This window comes from Phalacrocorax aristotelis, chromosome 3, assembly GCF_949628215.1.
Source record: "Phalacrocorax aristotelis chromosome 3, bGulAri2.1, whole genome shotgun sequence".
In the NCBI taxonomy this organism is placed as follows: Eukaryota; Metazoa; Chordata; class Aves; order Suliformes; family Phalacrocoracidae; genus Phalacrocorax; species Phalacrocorax aristotelis.
The window spans coordinates 107995433-108015185 of NC_134278.1; the positions used below are offsets into that span (position 1 = coordinate 107995433).

The 19753-nt window shown below is 43.9% G+C and overlaps 1 protein-coding gene across 1 annotated transcript in view; it reads left to right on the top strand.

The window, feature by feature from the left end:
- The first annotated feature begins 771 nt into the window (after window positions 1-771).
- The window catches only part of EML4 (EMAP like 4), a 161075-nt gene continuing 142093 nt past the window's right edge, over window positions 772-19753 (top strand). Inside the window, exon 1 of the mRNA XM_075089015.1 lies at window positions 772-1055. Within this exon, the coding sequence (XP_074945116.1) occupies window positions 1031-1055 (25 nt within the window). The 5' untranslated portion in view covers window positions 772-1030. The remainder of the gene's footprint in view (window positions 1056-19753) is intronic.

The following is a 19753-nucleotide window of genomic DNA, read 5'->3' on the forward strand; positions in this document are numbered from 1 at the left end:
TTGCTTAACATACGGAACACTCTTGGCTAAGAGATTAGATGGTACACAGCATGGCTGACCTGAATTTCTGGTTCTAATTCCTGTTTTCCCTCATCATCAAGGCACATGGTTGGAAGTTACAGGAGACAGCCGGGAGGGTGGCTGGCTGGAAGGGGAGGGACAGATTGCCTATATGTAGCCATAAGAAATGTTAAGGTTACAGAAGTGACAGTTCCTCTGGCTTACCATCCAGTGAGGAAGAACTTCCCCAAACTAGTCTGAACGAAAGTTTTTAGATTCATCTAAGAAAATCTGTTTTGATTGCTGGGATCGTTATATTCAGTCGCCCAATTAACCCTCCCACAAACCGCCCGACAGCATAAACTTCTGAACGTAAATGGAGATGTTACTCCTAAATGGCTTATCCCGGAGAAGGTGTGCTGCCAAAAACGGGGGCCTGGCGCCGGCGCCCCCGGCCGAAGGCTGCGGCGAGCAGCCCACCCCCTCCCCCTCCTCCTCCCCCCTCTCCTCCCCCTCCCCCTCCTCCTCCCCCTCCTCCTCCCCCTCCCGGGAGGCCCTTCGCGGCCCGCGCTCCCGGCGGAGCAGCAGCCGCCGAGGCTCCCGGGGCGGGGGCGCCGCAGCCGGAGGCGGCCCGGGGCTGCCCGGCCAGGGCCGGCCCGCAGGGGAAGCGGCGGCTGCCAGGGCGGGCGGAGTCGGAAGCACGACAGCACGGGGCGCTGGGGCGGCGCTGCCGGCGGCGGCGGGAGGAGCTCGGCACTAGCTGCCGTGCTGGGGTCGCGGCGCAGGACGGAGCCGGGCAGCGCCGCCGCCGGCCCCGCAGCAGCAGCAGCAGGAGGAGGAGGAGCCGCCGGAGCCGCCTCCTGCCGCCGCCGAGCGCGGGGAGCCGCGGGAGCCGCTACCTCAGGCGGCTCATGAGCGCCGGGCTGCGGCGCCGCCGCCTGCCGCCGCCGCTCCGCGGGTGAATGAACCTGTCCCGGCCGGCGACAGCGGCTTCGCCTCAGGTTGCAGCACCAGCCTCCCCCTGCACAAAATGGACGGTTTCGCCGGGAGTTTGGGTGAGCGGCGGGAAGCGTGAGGGAGATGGCGGGACGGGGCAGAAGCGTGCCGGCAGCCAGCCCGCCCTGCCGCGGCGCCGGGGGCGCGCACCTGCGGCCGGCGGGGTGCCGGGCTGGGCTCAGCTCGGCCGGGCTGGGCTGAGCCGGGCTGCGCGGGCGGCGGGGACCGGCCCGGCGGAGGCGGGTTGTGGGGGGGCTGCCCTGCGCGGCGGCGGCCGGGGGCGAGGCGGTGCCGGGCGGGCCGGTGCGTGCAGACATCGCCCGAGAGCGGCGGGAGGGGAGGGAGGCAGCGGCGGGAGGGGAGGGGATGCCAGCGCGAAATCTGGTCAGCTTCAAACCATCTGTTGCGAGAGCTCCGGCTGCACTTGCCTCCTTTGTTCTTCCCTCGCCGTGGGCTTGCGCTTCCCCACAGTTAGTTGCTTGGGTTGGGGTTGGGTTTTGGTTTTTTTTTTTTCTTTAAAAGTGGTTTTTAATATTATTTTATTTTTCGACCCTCCCTCTTGCTCCGGGGCGGGAGGGTCCCCGGGTCTCGCGGCGGGAGCCCCGGGGGGGCGGGCGCAGCTCTCCCCCCGGCCCGGCCGCCGTGCTCGCTCCCACGCCTGAAAAGTTGGGAACGGCGGGGGCCGTGTCCGTGGAAGTGTCAGCGGTGGCGGCGGGGGACCTGCGCCTTCCCCGCGGCCGCGCATCCCTCCCTGCGCCGGAGGGCTCCTCCCGGCTCCCTGAGCCTCAGGTCCCTCTGCCTGGAGCTGTGCTGGGATCGAAAGCATCTACTACTTGTTTATCCAACTATTCCCAGAAAAGCGCCAGGCTGCGTTCTCTTCGGTTTTGTTAAGGCTGCGGCAAATTGTCATCAGTTTCTTTAAGAAAAAAAACCCCAAACCTCACCAGCCCACTTTCTGAAGGATTTGGAGGGCAGATCGCACGTAGCGTGAAGTTGTCACGATTAAAAGTGTGAACTGAAAACGTGCCTAAATGTAAGGATTTTAAAGCACGCGCGTTCCTATGTATTTTCGGCAAATTACAAGGGTCACGTAGGTCTGACCGTTCGCTTCGCGGTGACGGTACGAGTGGTGCCTACCTGCCGCTCTCTTCGTATGCCTTCTGTTCACTCTCAGCGCCGCCGCATCTATTGCAGGCGTTTCGCGTTCGAACCCACTCCATCTTTTGTCAAAGAATAATTCTGTACCTCTAAAAATTAGATTAATTTATTTTTACAGCACTCCAGTGAAATCTGTAATAATAGTGAATAGTTCTCAATTTTCTGGAAAAACTGACTCATTTAAATACTTCTGAGTGTGATCCTAACCTGTCAGGCTTTTGAAATGTCAACTCCAGCGTTTTGGGCACCTGTCCAAAGCAAACTGGTGTGCCGTAATTAACAGTGCACTTCGGCAGTTTGGCTCCTTGCCTGATACTCTCTCTTTGCTCAAGGAACTTCCATGTTCATTTTGTATGTGACGATCAGAAAGCGACACATGGAGGAATTGTACGGGTTCTGTTCCCGTTTTTTAGAGGGAAGATTGTGCCTATGGGTGACACATGCAAATGTGTCGTGGTTAATATTTATGAGCCTCTTTACCCCAGTAGTGGAACTGATCACCATTTCAAAGGGCACCGATATTGCTTTTAACTCGTGGAGTACTGGTCCTGCTGAGGTTGATATTTAGAAATAACTGTTATGGGTTGTAAGTGGAAAACCCCCAATTATTCTGAAGTAATAAAGCGTCATTCTCCTGCGCGGAGGTTGCTCGCGGAGCAGTGGCGCGGGCTGGTTGGGTGGACCAGCACCTTGCGCTGGAGTGGCAGTCGGCTGCTCAGAGCATCCCACTTGCCTTGTTAAGGGAGGCTCCATCTGGACTTATAATTTATTTCACTGTTTGGTCAGGAAGGCACTGTGATTTTTATTAGAATTTAATGAGGATTAAGCTCAGCTCAGCCTTGTAAACTGTATATTATGATATTCGTTGTTAGTTGGCCTTTGATTTAGCTTTGGCGAGCACCGATGCATGGTGGTTTTCTGGACTTGGGCTGAGGAGAGGGCATTCCTAGAATCTTTACCTTTGAAGCATGAAACTTTATGCGACTTGTTTTCAGGTTTGAATCATGCTGCTTGGTCCTCTTCTATATTTGTAATCACATGTTGGTTGCTCTAGCTGCTAACAAGTGTGTGGTGTTCACAATGTGTGAATTGTTCTGAGATTTTTTTTTTAAACACCTCTAATTAAAATCTAATGTCTTGAATTTAATTAGCTGTCTGCTGAATGTCTTTTAGGAAGGCCTTAATGTAATTTAGAACGAAATGTAAAAATTAATTAAAATTATTGTTGGCAAAACTGTGCTATCTATGTACGTGCGTGCTCAACCAGTTGAGCGAGCTTATTAGAGAGCAAGTTGTCCTTTTAATGCCTCCTGTCATTATCTGGAAGGCAAAATGTTATTACAGATTGTGCCCTCCAGCACAGGCAGAAATACTGTCTTACATGTCTCTTGCAGTTGAAAATACTTTACGCAGCTGTTTTCCTTTGGCTTCCATGTTGAAATTTTTATGAGAATAAACAGATGAAAGAAACCATTTCATATGTAATTTAGAAAATTGTTTTGGTTATTAGTTTAGTAAATGCTTATGTAGCACTCCCCTTAAGAGCATGCAAGTACTGTATAAAGTAAGAAAAAATATCTATTATGAGTTAACTTGCACAGCTGAAATAGGTATTGATTTACTCTTTTGATAAAACACTGAGTTATTTTTGCATTTATTGGGACTTCAGTACCTTCTGAATATCATCAGTGGCAAAGTGGTTATTGAATCCCATTTATTGTCTCAAGTAGGACAGTCATACCTTACATTTGAGCATGTCTAACGCGACGGTCGTCAGAGGGCTCAATGGGTTTTGGCCATCTGCTTTTTCAGATGCATCCCTTGAAGTGAAAGAATGTGCTTCTGAATGGGAGCAAGAAGTCTGGGAACTTGCACTGAGCACTTCGACTCCTGCCTTGTGCCCTTGCTGAGACAGGAGCACAGCATGGGCGTCTGGCTCTGCCAAGTTCTCTCCCGTCTTAGGGTCCTGATCAAAGCAACCCGAAGATGGCATCTTCAGGGAAAACAAAGCACTGTTAATTCTACCAAAAGTATTGAGCAAGAGAGTTCTTACACTCCCCCCCCCCCGCCCCCCGAAAAAAAAAAGCTCTTGTGCTGCAAACTACTGCCCTGCATCTCATCCACCCTCACACCGGTGCCTGTGAGCCCATAGTGAACTGGTTTGGAGATGACCATCAGAGAGCTGTAGGATTGTAGAAGGCCGACAGTTTTGCCAACAATAATTTTTATTTTTATGTGTCGTCATGGATTATATTAATTTACAGCCTTTCTGCTCGCCCCAGGTGTTTTGGTGGGTTTCTCCCTAAATTGGCCTGCTAGAGGACAGGTGGTGGGAGGGGAGCAGTAGGAGCCCTCAGCCGAGGGTGGGTGGGACATGGTGGCACTGTGTAGTTGGCAGCTCTGAGGTTGGCTCTGCTGCGTTGTGAACCTGCTGCAGCCTGGAGGGTGATGCCATTCTTGGGCCCAAAACTTAACTTTCTGGAGCTGGTATTTTCTCTGGTGCAGCTGATAAGCTCATAGAATATCTCAAGTTGGAAGGGACCCATAAGGATCATTGAGTCCAACTCCCTGCTCCTTGCAGGACTGCCTAAAACTAAACCATATGACTAAGAGCGTCATCCAGATGCTCCCTGAACTCTGACAGGCTTGGTGCCGTGACCGCTTCCCTGGGGAGCCTGATGCCCACGTTCAGCTGAAAGGTGTCTTGGTGTGCTGTCTTTACATGAAGCATTTGTTACTCTGTCATTTCTCTGTGGCACCTTTTAAGCTGTTCATTTCTCTTACTTTCTGTAGAGTTAATTGGCTAAGATATGAGATATTCTAGGTTTAGGCTTATGAAGAGTGAGCCGTGACCTGGGGCTGGGGCGGGGTGTTCTTTGGCAGACAGTCTTCCCTGGCTTTTAGCTGTTAGATTGCTTTCCCTTCTGAGAAGGCTTCTGCTAATTGAGCTCTGTAACAATAACTCAATGTAAACACAGATATGGAAGCATTCATCAGATCACGTTATAAAAAATGACTATGGCTGTTTCCAAGTTTGTCACCAGCCTGTGATGATAACGTGGTATAAAACATTTCAGTAGGACTCTCTCCAGTGATGAGGTCTGTGGCAGAATAGTAACTCATAAAAATAAATGAAGAAGTCTCAACTTCTGTATTCAAGCTGTGGTTTTTGGGCAGCTGTGAAGGATGCCCTGAAGCTTCGAAGTAGTCTTTACTCAAAAATTCTTTGTGATTGAAAATATTTTCACAGTGAAATTAAAATCAATCTTCTCTTGAAGTCTCAGGCAAACAGAATAATGTAGGATTTCTTTTTTTTTAAAAAAAGAGTAGTTGAGCTTATGATTTTTTTTTTTTTTAAGTAAAACAGAAGGCAAAGTAAAGGTATAATGACTAAGTAGAGACCAGTTTGCTCTGCTGTTGATGTTATTGGAGGGAGAGATAGAGAAGTAATAAGGAAGATTCACTTAATTTTATGTAGGATCTACATAATATTCTGTCGCTGTATGTACTGCTACTAACTGCAGTATGTGTACTAACTACTTACTGGAGGGATGGCATGTAGGTCAGTTCCTATTTTTTTTTTCTTAATTTCTTAAACGGGGTATCGTATAAAAGTCGTTGGAAAACATTCCTGTTTCATGAGTATGTCAGGTCTGCATCGGCTAGCTACTGAGGCAATGTTACGAGTATGTGCTGCTTCTCTACATTTGAAGAGCCAACAGTGTCTGCCGAACCCTTGGCTTTGCTAAAACCCAGTAAGCTGTCTTTATAGCCCCACATGATGTGCGGGCACGTATGCTAGAGGGGTCTGGAGAGCTCAAGCAGGGAGGATCTTGTGGTCACTGGTGCTCTGAGCCTGGGGAGTGTGTGTGCATCATGATTCATCTCTGGCTGGGTTCAGTACCTAGAAAAATGAGCATGTGGAATGACTACAGCAAGTTGGGGTATTTGTCATTTATTTGGGCTAGAATGTCAAGTTTTACGTTTGCCTGTCTAGACTGCGAAAGTGGCCGTGGTGCTGCAGTGCGATCGCTCATAGTGACAGCGAGCTCAGCTTAACTCATGGGGCTCTGTTCATGGGATTGCTCTGTGCTATTGTCAGTGTGCTAGTTGTCTTGAAAATAAAAACTTTGGCAGGATGTTAGTCTGCCCTGCCTGAGAAGGATGGCCTTGGTTGTGCCAGGGGTGATTAAACTGAAGTAGCAAGGAAGGCGGGCTGTTTGCTTTAGAAACTCAGTGGTGGCCCATCTTTTGCTACAAGGGGCTTTAGTTAATGGGCAGCGAGGAGGAACCCTTCGCTCTGTAGCCATCTGAGAAGCAAAGGATCTTGTGTTTAAAAAACAATCCTTTTTTTGCACAGAGCAATTGGCAATATTTGGCCTGGTTGTGAGTAACAGTCTCTTTTAAAAACAAAAAAAAGAAACAGAATCCCAAACACAGGAGTCTCTATTAGAAAGACACTCTTCTCTCTCTCCTTTAGAAAGGCTTTTAATGCCTGGGGTGCTGAGAAGAATTTTTGGCCTCACGATTTGTTTTCATACTCTTTGACTGAATATTTTTGGTGTGGGAAGTAGTTATCTGACAGAATTTTCTCTTGTCTGAAGAACCAACTCTGAAAGGATTTTTTTTTTTTCTGTGCTTTATATCATGAGATATGTCAGAGGGAAGAAGTTGGTCTGGAACAGTGCTTTTACAAATCCTCTGAAGCATCGTTTTGTTTTGTAAGCAGCATTATGTTGCTGATTGTGCTGTCAGTAATGCACAGGGAGATCTGTATGTCACTCCTTGCTCTTCAGAGTAGCTGTTTCCCTTCTTGGTGTGGTTTCTATCAATTATTGAGGTTTAGTTTCCCCTTCTCTCTTTAGGTGCTTGCTAAATCTAATCCTTAATGAACGCGATTTTAAGGCCAAGAATGTTGCTCCCGTTTTACTCACACGTAATGTAATAGGAAGGGTGTTAGAGGGTAATTAATTTTATAGCACGTGGCATGTACGATGACAGTGCAAGTCTCTGCTCTTGCTGGTGTTAAGTCTTTCTAGTAGGGACATTCTTCTGTTTAGGAGATGAGAATCACCTGATAAACAGCTTTTTTGTAAGCTTCACTAACTTCCTTTTCAAGAAATCTTTCTACTGTTACTTACGAGCTCAGGTGGAGTCACTGCTTGCCTGGCTTTTCCTCTGTGTAAACAAGTGAGCACAAGGTACCAACAGCTTAAAGAGGAATTGTTAGCCTTTTATCTTCCATCTGCTTGTTGAAATGGATGCAGAATTTTGTTTTTCTGGGGTTTTCTTTCGTCAGGTGCTGAAGGATGATACGTGGAAACACCACATGGTGATGTGCAAGCTCTTCTGAGAGTTTTGAGTCATCTCGAGGAAACACATATATGGGCACGAATATTTGAGAAGGTTGTGTTCATGGGAAAGCTTGCAATCTGAGCTGATAATTCCGACAGTCTGTGGCAGTAAATGGGTGGTGGTGCTGGAGGGGTGGGATGTGAAGAGACATTAAAAGCCTGAGTTTATTGCTAAATCTTGGAAAATACAAAATGTTTTTCTCCTCTGGTTTTGCTCTTTTTAAATTTTTTTTTTTCCCTTCCTGGTGCCTTTTACTTCTTCCTTTTATTTAATATTGTTTTTTTCTTTTTGCTCCATGCTGTAAGTATTCATGCTACATAACATCAGTGAATATTACAATATTATTCCTGAGCTTCCTGCCCTAAGACTTCTGACTGGGTTGGATGAACTAGGATTTTTTTTTAATTGTTTTGCTTCTCAGTGGGTTGCCTCTTCTGCTCATCCTCAATAGTTTCAGCCTAACTTGTTTACTAAATATAGCTGTGTCTTGATGTTCTTTAACTGCTGGTTTCCCGACTACTCTCCTGACTTTTTAGTTCTGTACTGCTCTACTTTGCATGACAGTGCTGTTCTGTCATGCAAAGGATGATTTTTTTTCTTTTGTAAGCATTGGAGAATCCAGTTTCTTTCTTTGGTGATGGTCTACACTGCCTTTTTGTCCTGTCTAATGACATGGATTGAATGGTCCTACAGCTTTTAGGCAGGATACTCTAGAGTGCAAATCTGTTGTATTGTAGAGGTTGGCTTACTGTTTGTTTCTATATACATTAGCTTTCTGGAGCTGCTTGTACATGTGTATTACTCTTGCACATGTGCATACACATACTTGTACAAGTGTATTGCTCTTACACATAATAAAAGTGCAGTGGAAGGGGGGAGAAGGGGAGCAACATAGATGTGCTCTATAAACAGTTAAGATATATTTTGGAAAGGGATTTCAGATGTTGTATTAAATTAAAAGAAAATAGTCACTGTTGTCTCTTGCCCAATTCTCTTGTTTTGCTGAAACTCAGCTTGTAGCTGTGAGTGCGGTGCTCTAGCCTGGAGTTGGTTCCTGCTTCTGCCAGTTTCTTTGGGCTTTAAAAAAAAAAGGGGGGGGGGCTGAAACAAAACTGTTTTATGTTTGAATATATTTTGGATTTGTGTAAACAGTTTTAATGCATCAAGCTAAATTGGCAGGCTTTTGTAATCCTCTGGGAAAATTGGGAGTTCGAAACCTAGTGGATAAATTAAAGTCACAAATGCTTCTAAGCCCCGTATTTGGCTCCCTAAAGGGACGCTGTAAATTAGTTAGGCCTAGAAATGTGGTTTAGTTAAAGTAAATGAAAATGCTTTTTCATGAGAACTTCATAATTTTAAAGACAAAAGAGTTGGATTTCTTTATTCTGAGTTGTGGACACAAAAGCAAGAAAATGCCTATTAACAAGAGAAATTTATATTTGCTGTCCAAACACAAGAGGTAATGATTTTGCCACTTTTTATGGGTTTTAATGAAATTATGATATAAGGGTAATAGAAATTGTTTTAAAGTGTGTAATTTCAGTCAGCTGCTGAGGTAAGCAAGCACTCACAAGCATAACTGATTTAACAATCCCAAATATACATAAAATGAATGGTAGAACTATTAGTTTGCTTATGGTTTAGTGTATGGTACTTTTTTTTACTCCTTCGAGAACAAAAGAAAAGTGTTGCTTTTACATCATTGTTCTAACAAGCTTTGTGCCCATTGCTGTACAAAACAACAGCAGGGTGGGCTGCAGTTTGTTTCCTTCCCCCTTGTTCATGGTCACAAGCAGATGTTGCCATTTTCTTAAGAGGTTTCCTGTTGTGTGCATTATATGGATCTTTAGTTAATTAGACCACTGAATATCATTGGCAAGTTCTGCTTAAAAATGGCAGAATAAAGCCGAAGGTTTCTCTTGCAGGCTCATTTTTTGAGGATGGACGTCACCTCCCAAAACTAACCATGTTTTTTAGACTTTTGTTACACATCTTGCAGTAGCTCTGACTTTTATAACTAATAGACAAATTTTGGAGTGGCTTGGAATTGTAGACTTAATCATTTAGGTAGGGTATGGTTGACCTAATACCTTTCCGGGAGCAGTAGATACTGGAAACCTGACCGTGTGCAATGGAAGGGAAAGTGTTGCTGTCAGAGATTTTCTCGTACATCTCTAGTTTGATGTAGCTGTCTGTGGTGAAATCGTGTGTCGAGTCAGAGCAGTTCTGAGACGACTGCTGCACACGTACGTGTGGGATTCTCTGCGAGAGAATTCCACTTCAGATATGTTAACATGCGTTACAGCTGTTAAGGTTTGGGTTTTTTTTTTTTTTGGATGCAGCCTTTTTGCGTGGAGTTTCAGGAGAGCATTCTTAAAAATGTGCTTCCCAGTGTTTTCAGAGAGGTATGGAAAGGAGTAGCCTTCAGTGGTAGGAACTGTAAATTAAACTTTCAGCTGCAAGATTCAGAGATATGACAATACTCATGTCTGCATAGTATCACATAGCTTTTTTTAAACAAGATCTCTAACAAGGAGAAAACGACAACTTTGTTTAGCTATGAAATTCTGTATTGAACTGCTATCGCCTCCTTTTCCAACATGTGCTGTGCAAATGCCATCAGAGAGATGTAGCAGGAAATCAGTGGTTTGTGTGGCTGAAATGCTTGCTTTCTGAACTCTAGATGTGTCCATTAAAGTCATGAGGCAAGGGGGACAACAGCAAGCCGTCCAAACTTTTTGCCTTTTTTTTGCATAGGATAAGCATAGAAGAACTGAGAGTCCCTATTGATGGGTTTGCAATAGCTGTAATAAGCACTGCTTTGAGTTTTAGACTTGCAGGCATTGGGGTTGGGGTGATGGGGAAGATTTCTGCATGTCTATTTTCTAAATGCTTAACATGGCATTTTCCTGTGGAAATGAAATAAATGACTTGTTGGCAGTGCTGTTCTCCAGTTTTGGATTTCATGTTATATTTTCAGTTACCTGTGACAACAGTATTTTTTGAAAGGTGCATAGAGGGGTGAAGGATTGGTTAGCATGGATAAGGTAGCAGTTCATGGGCTGAATCCTTATGAGAGGATTGAATGTATAATTAATGTGAATATATAAGTTGCCTTTGGAGATAGATATGGTGAAATGCTTAGGAGCTTGATTTCTTTATTATTTACACTAAAGAACTGGAGCAACAAGGCCATTTATTTAGCCAGTGTAGACTTGATGGTGATACTCCTGATGTAAATGTGATTTAAAAAAAATTTTTTTTTTTGAGTTAAAACTGTGTTAGACGGGAGATGCCCTTTCTATGTTAACACTTTTATTTTAAATTGTTTTAACTTCTTTTAAGTTGGCTTGATCTGCAGAAACTACTGTAGCTTGTCCAAGCTATTTAGCATAAAGCTAAGAAATACCTGAAATCTTGTTCTGAATTTGGGACGTGCGTTTGTCTTCCAGGAAAACCTTCCCGGAGGATATATGCCTTTTCTGCAGCATCCTCACTGTCTTCCTTTTGTTTCTCGCCTTGTACCAGAAATCTGTTGTAGCAGCTGTGGCTGAGGACAGAATGGGTTACAGGGGATAGGAACTGCACAAAGAAACCATGGTGTTGCAGGATTCATAGCAAAATATGTGGTAGGCTGAAGGCGCAGTGTGCCCAGTGGTGATGAGCACAAATCCTATAAGGCAGGGTAATATAGGTACTATAGGATTCCGCGTGACTTCAGGTTCTGGATAACAGCATAACATTCTTTAATTTTACAACTAAACCTGTGTTACTCACTTTGGGGAAGCTAATGGAGCTGGGTTGTCCTGAGTTTCTTTTTTTTTTAAAAAAATTTAATCCCCCACCCTGGGGGAAGTATTTAGCCTTAATTTGTACTTCTTGTTTCAGTTCTGTTAGATTTTAAAATGGGGAAAAAAACTTCACCCAACCCTATGAACATTCATGTGTTGTTGGTATTGTGAAGTTAATGAAAACTATAGCTACAGAGTGTTTAGCGGCTCCATAGAGAAAGAGGTGGGTGATTTGAGGGGAAAAAAAATATTTTAATTAAATATTTTCAGCATAGCTTTTTTTTTTAAGAAGTTGTTTGTTTTCCTGTCAAACCTAGAGAAACTTAGAATTCAGCATGGTAATGGAAAACTGTGAACAATTCAGATTCTTGGAAAAAAACTGTTTTTTTTCTGAGCACTTGATCCGGCTTACTAGTGTTTCATTAGAGGTGATGCTCCAGTATGGTGCTATTCCTGTGCTATTTGCTAACACCACTAACCTGAGTGGTCAGGTACAAGCATTAAATGGGAGCACATCCATATCCGTTACTGTTTGAGTGCCAGTGAGGGCACTGGAGGTCTCCTCTTCAGTTCTGGAGGTGAACATGCTCACCACGTGGTACGGGTATGGCTGGGTGATCGGGATGCTCTGTGTATCGTAAGCCAAGGAGTGTCAGCAATGTGCCTTCTCCAGGGGCTACAGTACCACAGAGGAACACAGAAATGATCAAGATGCAAAGAAAATAGATCTAAGCTTGCAATCTGCAAATTTTTAAACTGATGTTTAGAACAACTGCAGCCAAGAACTGAAAAACAATCCAACTTTATTAATGTGGAAAATATATACTAGAAGTTGTTGGTTAATGACAAATTTAATTCTAAAATAGACTTCAATTTTTCATTTTAGATACCAAACTTGTAGATGTTAATAGTTGTTAGTTATTTAAATTCTGTGGTGGATGCAAGCTTTTGTTTTAAGATGCACTATAGGGAAAGCACCTATTCGCAGTTGGTAAGAGTGTGAATGCATCCAGTGAGTTGCTTAAAGACATCAGTGTAATAAAAATCTTAATGATTGTATGTGCTAGCAACGGAGAGAGGAAGTTGGAAAATGCTGATGCAGGTTAAGGGAGTTTAATATTCTAGGTAATCTGCATCAATTACTTCTTTAGACCTGTTAGATACGTACAGTATATGGCACAGGAGGGGAAGAACCCCTCCTGTTCTGGTCTTTTGAGCATGACAGTTTAATACATTTAGATTTAATAGTTGCAAGAATCCTATGTGTAAGAGGTGTTAGCTCTTGTTATGCTGTTGCATGCCCTTCTGGGCTTGTAGGCAAAACACCTTTGTCACTGTGGGTCTTGCAATTATTTGGCATGTGTTGTGGACAATTTTTTTGAGGATAACTTGACGTATGGTTCTACTTTCACTCTGTTGCTGTTTAAGTAAAGAAATGGGATCCCGTGCTTTGGTACATCAGTAAACATCCTACTGAAAGTTCTATTTAAAAAAAATCTTTCCAATCTAAATCCTAACCCTACTTGGCTTTTTTGTTTCTTTTTCTGTGTCAGGCCAGCAATGCATTCTACGGTATTAACATGCTAGTTGCTACTTACCTGATTTGTGTGCCCTTTTGCAGTAAAACAGCTGAGCCTTTCTTAAAGTGGGAGCTCAGAGCTGTGGTCCAGGTGGCTGTGTTGCTTTGTGCTTTGGTGGGAACCTGCCTTCCAACCCTTAGGAGAGGCAGGGTGGAGGCTGGCTCGAACTCATAAAGGATGCTGTGATCCTTCTTCTGCAGTGGAACCCGCAAAAGGCAGTTGCAAAGTTTTCAGGCGTGTCGAGGATGCTGGCTGGAAGAATGAAAGGTACATGCAGGATCTGTTCTGTGTAGATGTATTACCAAGGTAACTTTGGGGTGAAGGTATTCAAGCTGTGGGCATTGGATTGGCAGTTGTTATCAATCTCTGAGCTCGGTGTACTGCAGAACGGTTTCTTGTGGGTTAAATATCCTGGTGTGTGTTAGCAAAAGCAAACATTAGGGTTTGCTTGGAGGAACCTTAAGTTGCTCTTTCATTAGGATAATTGGTTAGTGAGTTTTATGGTATTGGGTGGGACTTAAATCTGGCATCCTATTTTCCGGGATGAGAGACGGGGTTTTTTTATACCAAGTCACCTGAGTTTTGAAGAGATTTTTGATCATTTGTTTTGTATGTGTGAGCCAAGCTTGGGGTTCTGCTACAAAAAAGTGTTTGTTCGTGTGTATTGCACTCTGCTCTTAGAGGAATGTAAGGGGTTGGGAGAGTACTTAATTTGATTTTTAGTAGTCAAATGTTGAAGCGGTCATCCTTCTCAACAATTAAGAGTGTAAGCTGTTTACTACTTTATTAAGGTATTTCAGAACACATGCACATAAAGCGTGCCAGCTGTGCAAGCACCAAGCAGTGTCTCTTTCTCTGTACCTGTGCAAAGCCTTACAGCTTAATATGTGACTTGTTCCCAAATACAGCTGGACCTGTGGGGGGAAGAGGGGAGGCTCTGAGCTGCTGGATGAGCACTGCTGTATGTGTGTACTCTGAACCCCAGGATCTCACCTGGGACTAGCAAGGAGTTGTTTTGTGAGAGGGAGGAAGTTGCTTACTGCATTGAGCAAGAGAGCCTCTCTAAGTGAAGTGCAAATGCAAAGCTTCCCTCCACACAGGGATTGCTCAGCATTTTTTCCTGTTGCTTTCACAGGGGGCTTGGACCTTTGATACCCCTATATTTGGTCTGATTCGTCCCATTTACTTGTCAGGTCTAACTATTTTAAATGGTACTGAAAGTGTGGGCCATCAAAGAGTTAAATGTCTGTCCTTTAACTCAGATATTTATGGGTTGTAAACTTAGCATTTGAAGTTCTGGCTCTGCTGAAGTCAAGAAATTTCCTGTTGTTTTTGACAGAACAGAAATTTTACCTTTTGTTTCCCTCCCCTGAAGGAGGCCCCGTTCCTGTCCTTGTCCTGCTCCAGTTCTCTGACTTTCCTTGTCTCCGTGCAGGGAGTCCCTGTTGGCCCCTGCACTGGCAGAGCTGGATGCAGCTTGCTTCACCTAAGCCTTACAAATTCGGGAAAGGTAAAGAGGGGAGGTGATGTCTGTGCAGGTGAGATTTGAACCCTAGGTGGGACTTGACTTTTTTGATCGTCCTATCCCCCCCCCCCCCCCCCCCCAGTACCTAAGCACGGTGATTGGAAACCTTCAGAAATATGAGAATGAGGACTACTGTTTGTGTGCTCTATGGATATCGGTTCAGCTATCACCTAGCCAAATAATACAGATGTGTGTAGGGGTTATTGCTAACATGCTTTTAATTATCTGCATTTATGTAATTATTTGCAGTAGAAATTTGTTTCCTGTTCCTACAGCTATAGCAGCTTTACCAGCAAAGGGCTCTAACTTGGCTGCTGTTTCTGTGAATTAATGGCAACATTTGTTGTTTGCTTTTTATAGACCACAGAGGAGTTTTTTCAAAGCTATAGATAAAATGAGGAAGGGAACTGGGAGAAAGTGAAAGGGAATTGACAATAAAGCATGCATAGAGTATTTGCAGCATGTATTGTATTTATCCATACATGCAGATTTGTGTTTGATTAGGGTCGCTTTTATCTACCTTTCAGCCTTTAGTTGAAGTTAAACAGATGAAATATGAATAGTCCTTACTTCTGTTTCCAGAACGAACTGGGGAGTTTCCAGACTCTGGGGGGTGGGTGTGTGTGTATATATGTACCACTACCACCATCATCACCTCCCCCCCCCCCCGGTTTTATTTAAAGGCACTAAAGTCTGGCCTGTTTTAGTTCATAACTGAACATTTCAAAGAATGCCATTACAGTTTGTTCCAGACCTGGTAATGTGTTACATTTTCAGCAGCATCTACAACAGGTCTTTTTGACTTCTATGAAAACTACATAAAATCATTACATAGTGCTCCTATAACTTCATTAAAGTATACATGCATTCTTCAGCTGAAACCTTTCTATTATATTATATAGCCCTATTTTCAGGTATGTTTTACATGTATGATTAATACATATTTTAGTTTCTTTTCAATATTATTGGGTCTTTATTATCTTATGCATTGCAGTATGTATTTTGGTTTTGCAAAAGTCTAATCTAACTCTGAAGTGGCTTTTTTCCCTCTTTGCTGTGTTGCTATTTACAAGTCTTTTGCATACAGTGTACAGATTAAAACTCAAATACCGTCAAAGTTAAACTAATTGGCAGGTAAAAGAAGATGGAAAACTTTACTAGAAAGAATTGACTTGCCTAAGATGAACAAGAAGCTACGTTTTGGCAAACAACTCTTCTGTACTATCATGTGATCTTTGTATATGTATTTTAGAAGAAAAATGGGTAGGGTTGATGTCATCTAAGAGTTGCCTGTTCACTCGTAACTCTTCTTCATCAGCTTAATTACCCTGGGTTGTTAGAGACCCTTGAGTTGCAGTACTGGCTGAACAGCCTCCGGTACTGGCTTCTGCTTTTGATCTACATCATTCTCTATTACGGAATAGGGGTGTAGAAATAACCATTTCATAGTGATTATCATCATCTGTTTCATCAGCTTTGATATGTATGTGTTAATGTCCCCTCTTCTGTGCAGTACATGTTCTATCGAATGTTTTCCTCTAAGCTCCACATGGAGTGGCTGGTCAGTGTCCTTGAGCCACGTGCTACCTGTGGGCACCGTTGTCCTGGGAAGCAGAGCCGGGTTCCCACTGGGGTTTGGGGTAACCCATCTGGAGGAAAGCCCTCGAGGTGTTGCTCAAGATGAAAGCCATCCCTGCGGCTGTTTGCTAATCCCTCTGCACATGTGGTCCTAAGTGATGTCTAGGGAAGCTGGAGATGGGCTGTGTGTAAGCAGGGTTTTCTGTGTGCTTGCATGAAATAGGAGTAGTTTTAATCATTAGATATTAAACATTGCTTTGGCTGGCTGTGAACAAGCAGTGTTGTAGTAGGGAAGGGAAAGGCAAATGTCTGCCCGTGAAAGAAAGGCCTCTAATCAGAGGCTGTGGGAGGCACCCTGGGCTACTCTCTGGGAAGTGTCACTGGGATGCTGACAAGCTGCAGCTGGCTGGAGTGGTCCTCTGCAGAGCAACTCCTATTTCTGCCTGTTGTCTTAGGCTGCCATAACATGTGCTCCTCGCTATAAATACCTAGATTTTCCAACACCGTAGAATTTTGTAGAACTCTTCTCCCCACCTCCCCAAAGTATCTGTATGGATGTTTTGGTGTGTGGTGGTTTTTTTTTAAACTTTTTTCCCTTGGGGAATATAATTTTCTGGTGTTTTTTTTTTACTGACTGCCATTTAACTTCAAGTTTTTGCTGAAAAATTGTTGAGGTGGGTCCTGACTATTCTTGCTGTTAGCTGCAAGGCTATACTCTAATTCTTGAAGAGGAGGCAAGGAAAGCTGATGATCATCCTTCCAGCACACTTGACAGCACAGGGAGAATTCACTAAGGAGAATGAAGGGAACTGGAGGTGACATGCACTTTCTATTTCGTTCTTTTTTTTTTAAACATTAAAAACAAATAAATTGTGAAATGGGGAGGCTTAGCCCCAGCCCCAGCTGCTGGCTACACTCCTGTTGCTGCCCTGGCTTGGGCTCCCCAACAGCATGTCCCCAACCTCGTGGTGGTGTCAGAATCAAGTCGTCCCTCAAATCTGGGGGCTGCTGTTGCATGCAGGCAGCAGGGCTACCACAGCCCTGCTTTGCAAATGTTTCTGTTTGTCCAAATCTGGTGGTGCGCAACATGACCATGAAGAGTGTAGCAGGAAGACATCAGCTATGTTCTGTCATGTCATGTCACTGTTTTACTAACTTGTGCCCTCCTTGGATGCTGACTTTGAATGGTTTCAGCATTACAAAAGCAATTTTCTGTCTCCTGGAAGCAGGTTTTAGGAATTTAACTTTTTTGCTACATTAACCATCAATATTCTCAAAATGGAAAACTGAATCATGTTGATGCTCCAAGAACTTGACGTGCTGCTGGGCTATTTCCAGGGAGCTTAGAGCAAGAGGCTGCTGCTGCACTGTGCTGGCTGTTTCATCCAACAAGGATCTTTTTTTCAGTTCTCCTCTAACAAGAACCATCCTTATTTAATAAAATGATGGCTGCCATATGGCTTTCTTCTTTCCCCTCTTCCCTTCTTTTAATTTTGCATGTGTGTTTATGTAGTAAAAGCATCAGGAAGACCATTTTCTATACTATTATAACACTTGAAAGTAGGTAAATTTCTACTTGTTTTTAGGGACAGTTTACATGCAGTTTAGTGAATTAAGGAAATATTTTGTTTATGTTAGGTAGCTATTCTCCTGAAAGTTCTTACATTTGTGGGGTTGTTTTCATGTTTAGACTTTTTTCTTCTTCTTTAAAAGTGGTTAATGCATTTTAAGGTGACTTTTAACTATGGAAATATGACACAACTTGGTTTTGCAAAACAGAAATATGCTTTTTTAACATATGACATGTAATCTTATTTTAAAAGAATTTATGTTGGATAAGCATTTTTTTATACAATAAGGTGCGTTCGACTTCTTTGATTGTTATGGCTTGATTATTTTGTTTGATGTGACTCATTTTTCCAAAGACTTTTATTGCAGCCATTACACACATACAACACGAAGCCTAGAAGGTTGTGCAACATCAGATCGCTGAAGATTCTCTGCTGCTTTTACAGCTGATTTTTATGTTTTGTGGTGCTGAAGTTAATGATTTCTTGCTGTGCCTATTCTGTTTCACATGCATAGTGCATATTGTATCTGCTTTATCACTGAGAATATTTTTCTGAACCCACATGTGTCAACATAATTAGTAGGCAACTAATCTTTGGCTTTGTAATTGAACACACAGCTGTACTTAAGTGCTTTCTAGTGCTGCTGCTTTTGTTGATCTAGGGAGTGACCTGTAGGCACCATATAGAATAGTTATAATGATCAGAGGTAGTGCAGCTCTTCTGCTACATATTTTGATCTTTTTATTGCCATACATGTTCTTCTAGTCATTTTGCATTTCTCTTGCTGCTCCCTTTTGAGTAAGCCTTAGAGAGGGGCTGTGAATTGAGCAGTTCAGCTACTTTCTACCTGCCAGAAAAAGCTCAGTTTTAGTTTTGAGACAGTATTTATAGTCCTTCAGTAGGTTGTTGTTCCTGTTTGTATGAAAACATTACTAAGAGTGTTGGTGAGGGCAAACCAGATGGACTCGAGTTCTGGTTGTGTTCTCACTGCATTCCTTCCTTGGCCCGCGAGTGATACGCTGCTGTCTTTGGAACTGTGCTTTGCTTCGTGTGCGTAAGCTCGTCTGCATGGTACTGTGCCATGCTGGATTCAGGTTGGAGGTCTTCTCTGAAACTCGTGGCTCAAACCGCATCACAAGTGAGGCTGTGTTGGAGAACCTCAGAGGGTTGGTGAGAGGCGGCTCTGGTGGCAGAGAACAAGGGGTTCTGTTCTCTGCCCAGTGCTGTTCAAGGAGAGGGCTCCTGGGCGTGGCTCTTCTGCCCTGGAAAACAAAGGATTTTTTTTTTTTTTGACTAGTTAGCCCTTATAAACTTTCTTCAGTTGAAGACTGAGTAGTGGCTCCGTTTCAGGGCAGAGCAGTGACAAAAACGAAAGGTAAGTGCTTGAAACCCAAATGATGTCTTGTATAAAATATTTAGGATTAGCCGTGTGCCCAGCATGATAATGGGTACATTTCTGCAGAAAACTGTCTAATTAATGATTTGGGTTGGCAGGCTAGACAGTTTACCTTGTGGTAACGGCTTTCTTGCATGTCTAGGGGCAGCAGGGGTAAGTCTTCTATCCTTTCAGTCATGCTGGAGAAGCCCTCCAGCCTTTCTGAGGAGTTTGAAGATTTTGAGCCTTGTAGTCTCAGCTTTACCCTCCACAAGGAGCCCAGGTGGAGGAGGGCAGTGCTGATGTTGTGTCAGCATTGCCTTTGACTTCTCTGGATTGCTGTTAATGGCTGTATAGGAGGCTACCGGGAGGGTAAGTTTGTCATCTTATCTCTGGAGGACAGAGGATGTGGATTTTAGAAGTGCGTGGGCAGACGGTGGTCTGAAACCTTGGTTTGGAAAGTGTAGAGATAACATTGTGCCTCTGTCCTTTTGAAGAGCTTTTGAGTTGGGGGAAAGAAATTAGAAGGTGGCGCTGAGCTGTTGTGTGCCACCCGGTACGGCTGGCCTGTGGTCTGGTCCCACTTTGCAAAGACCCGTCTCTCTCTGCTGCGGAGCTCCTGTCTACTGACATGGTGGAGTTGGTTCACTTCTCACCCCCAAAGGGGAAAATGCCTCCTTGAGGGTGTGGCTGTAGGGTTGATGCTGCGAGGGAGGAAGAATGACGTGTTATGGTGGTAGAGCAGTTGGGGAGCCAGTCAGGTGGTGTCGAACATCCCTGTTCCTCTCTCCAAAACCTAGCACCTGGCTTCTCCCTCTCCTCCT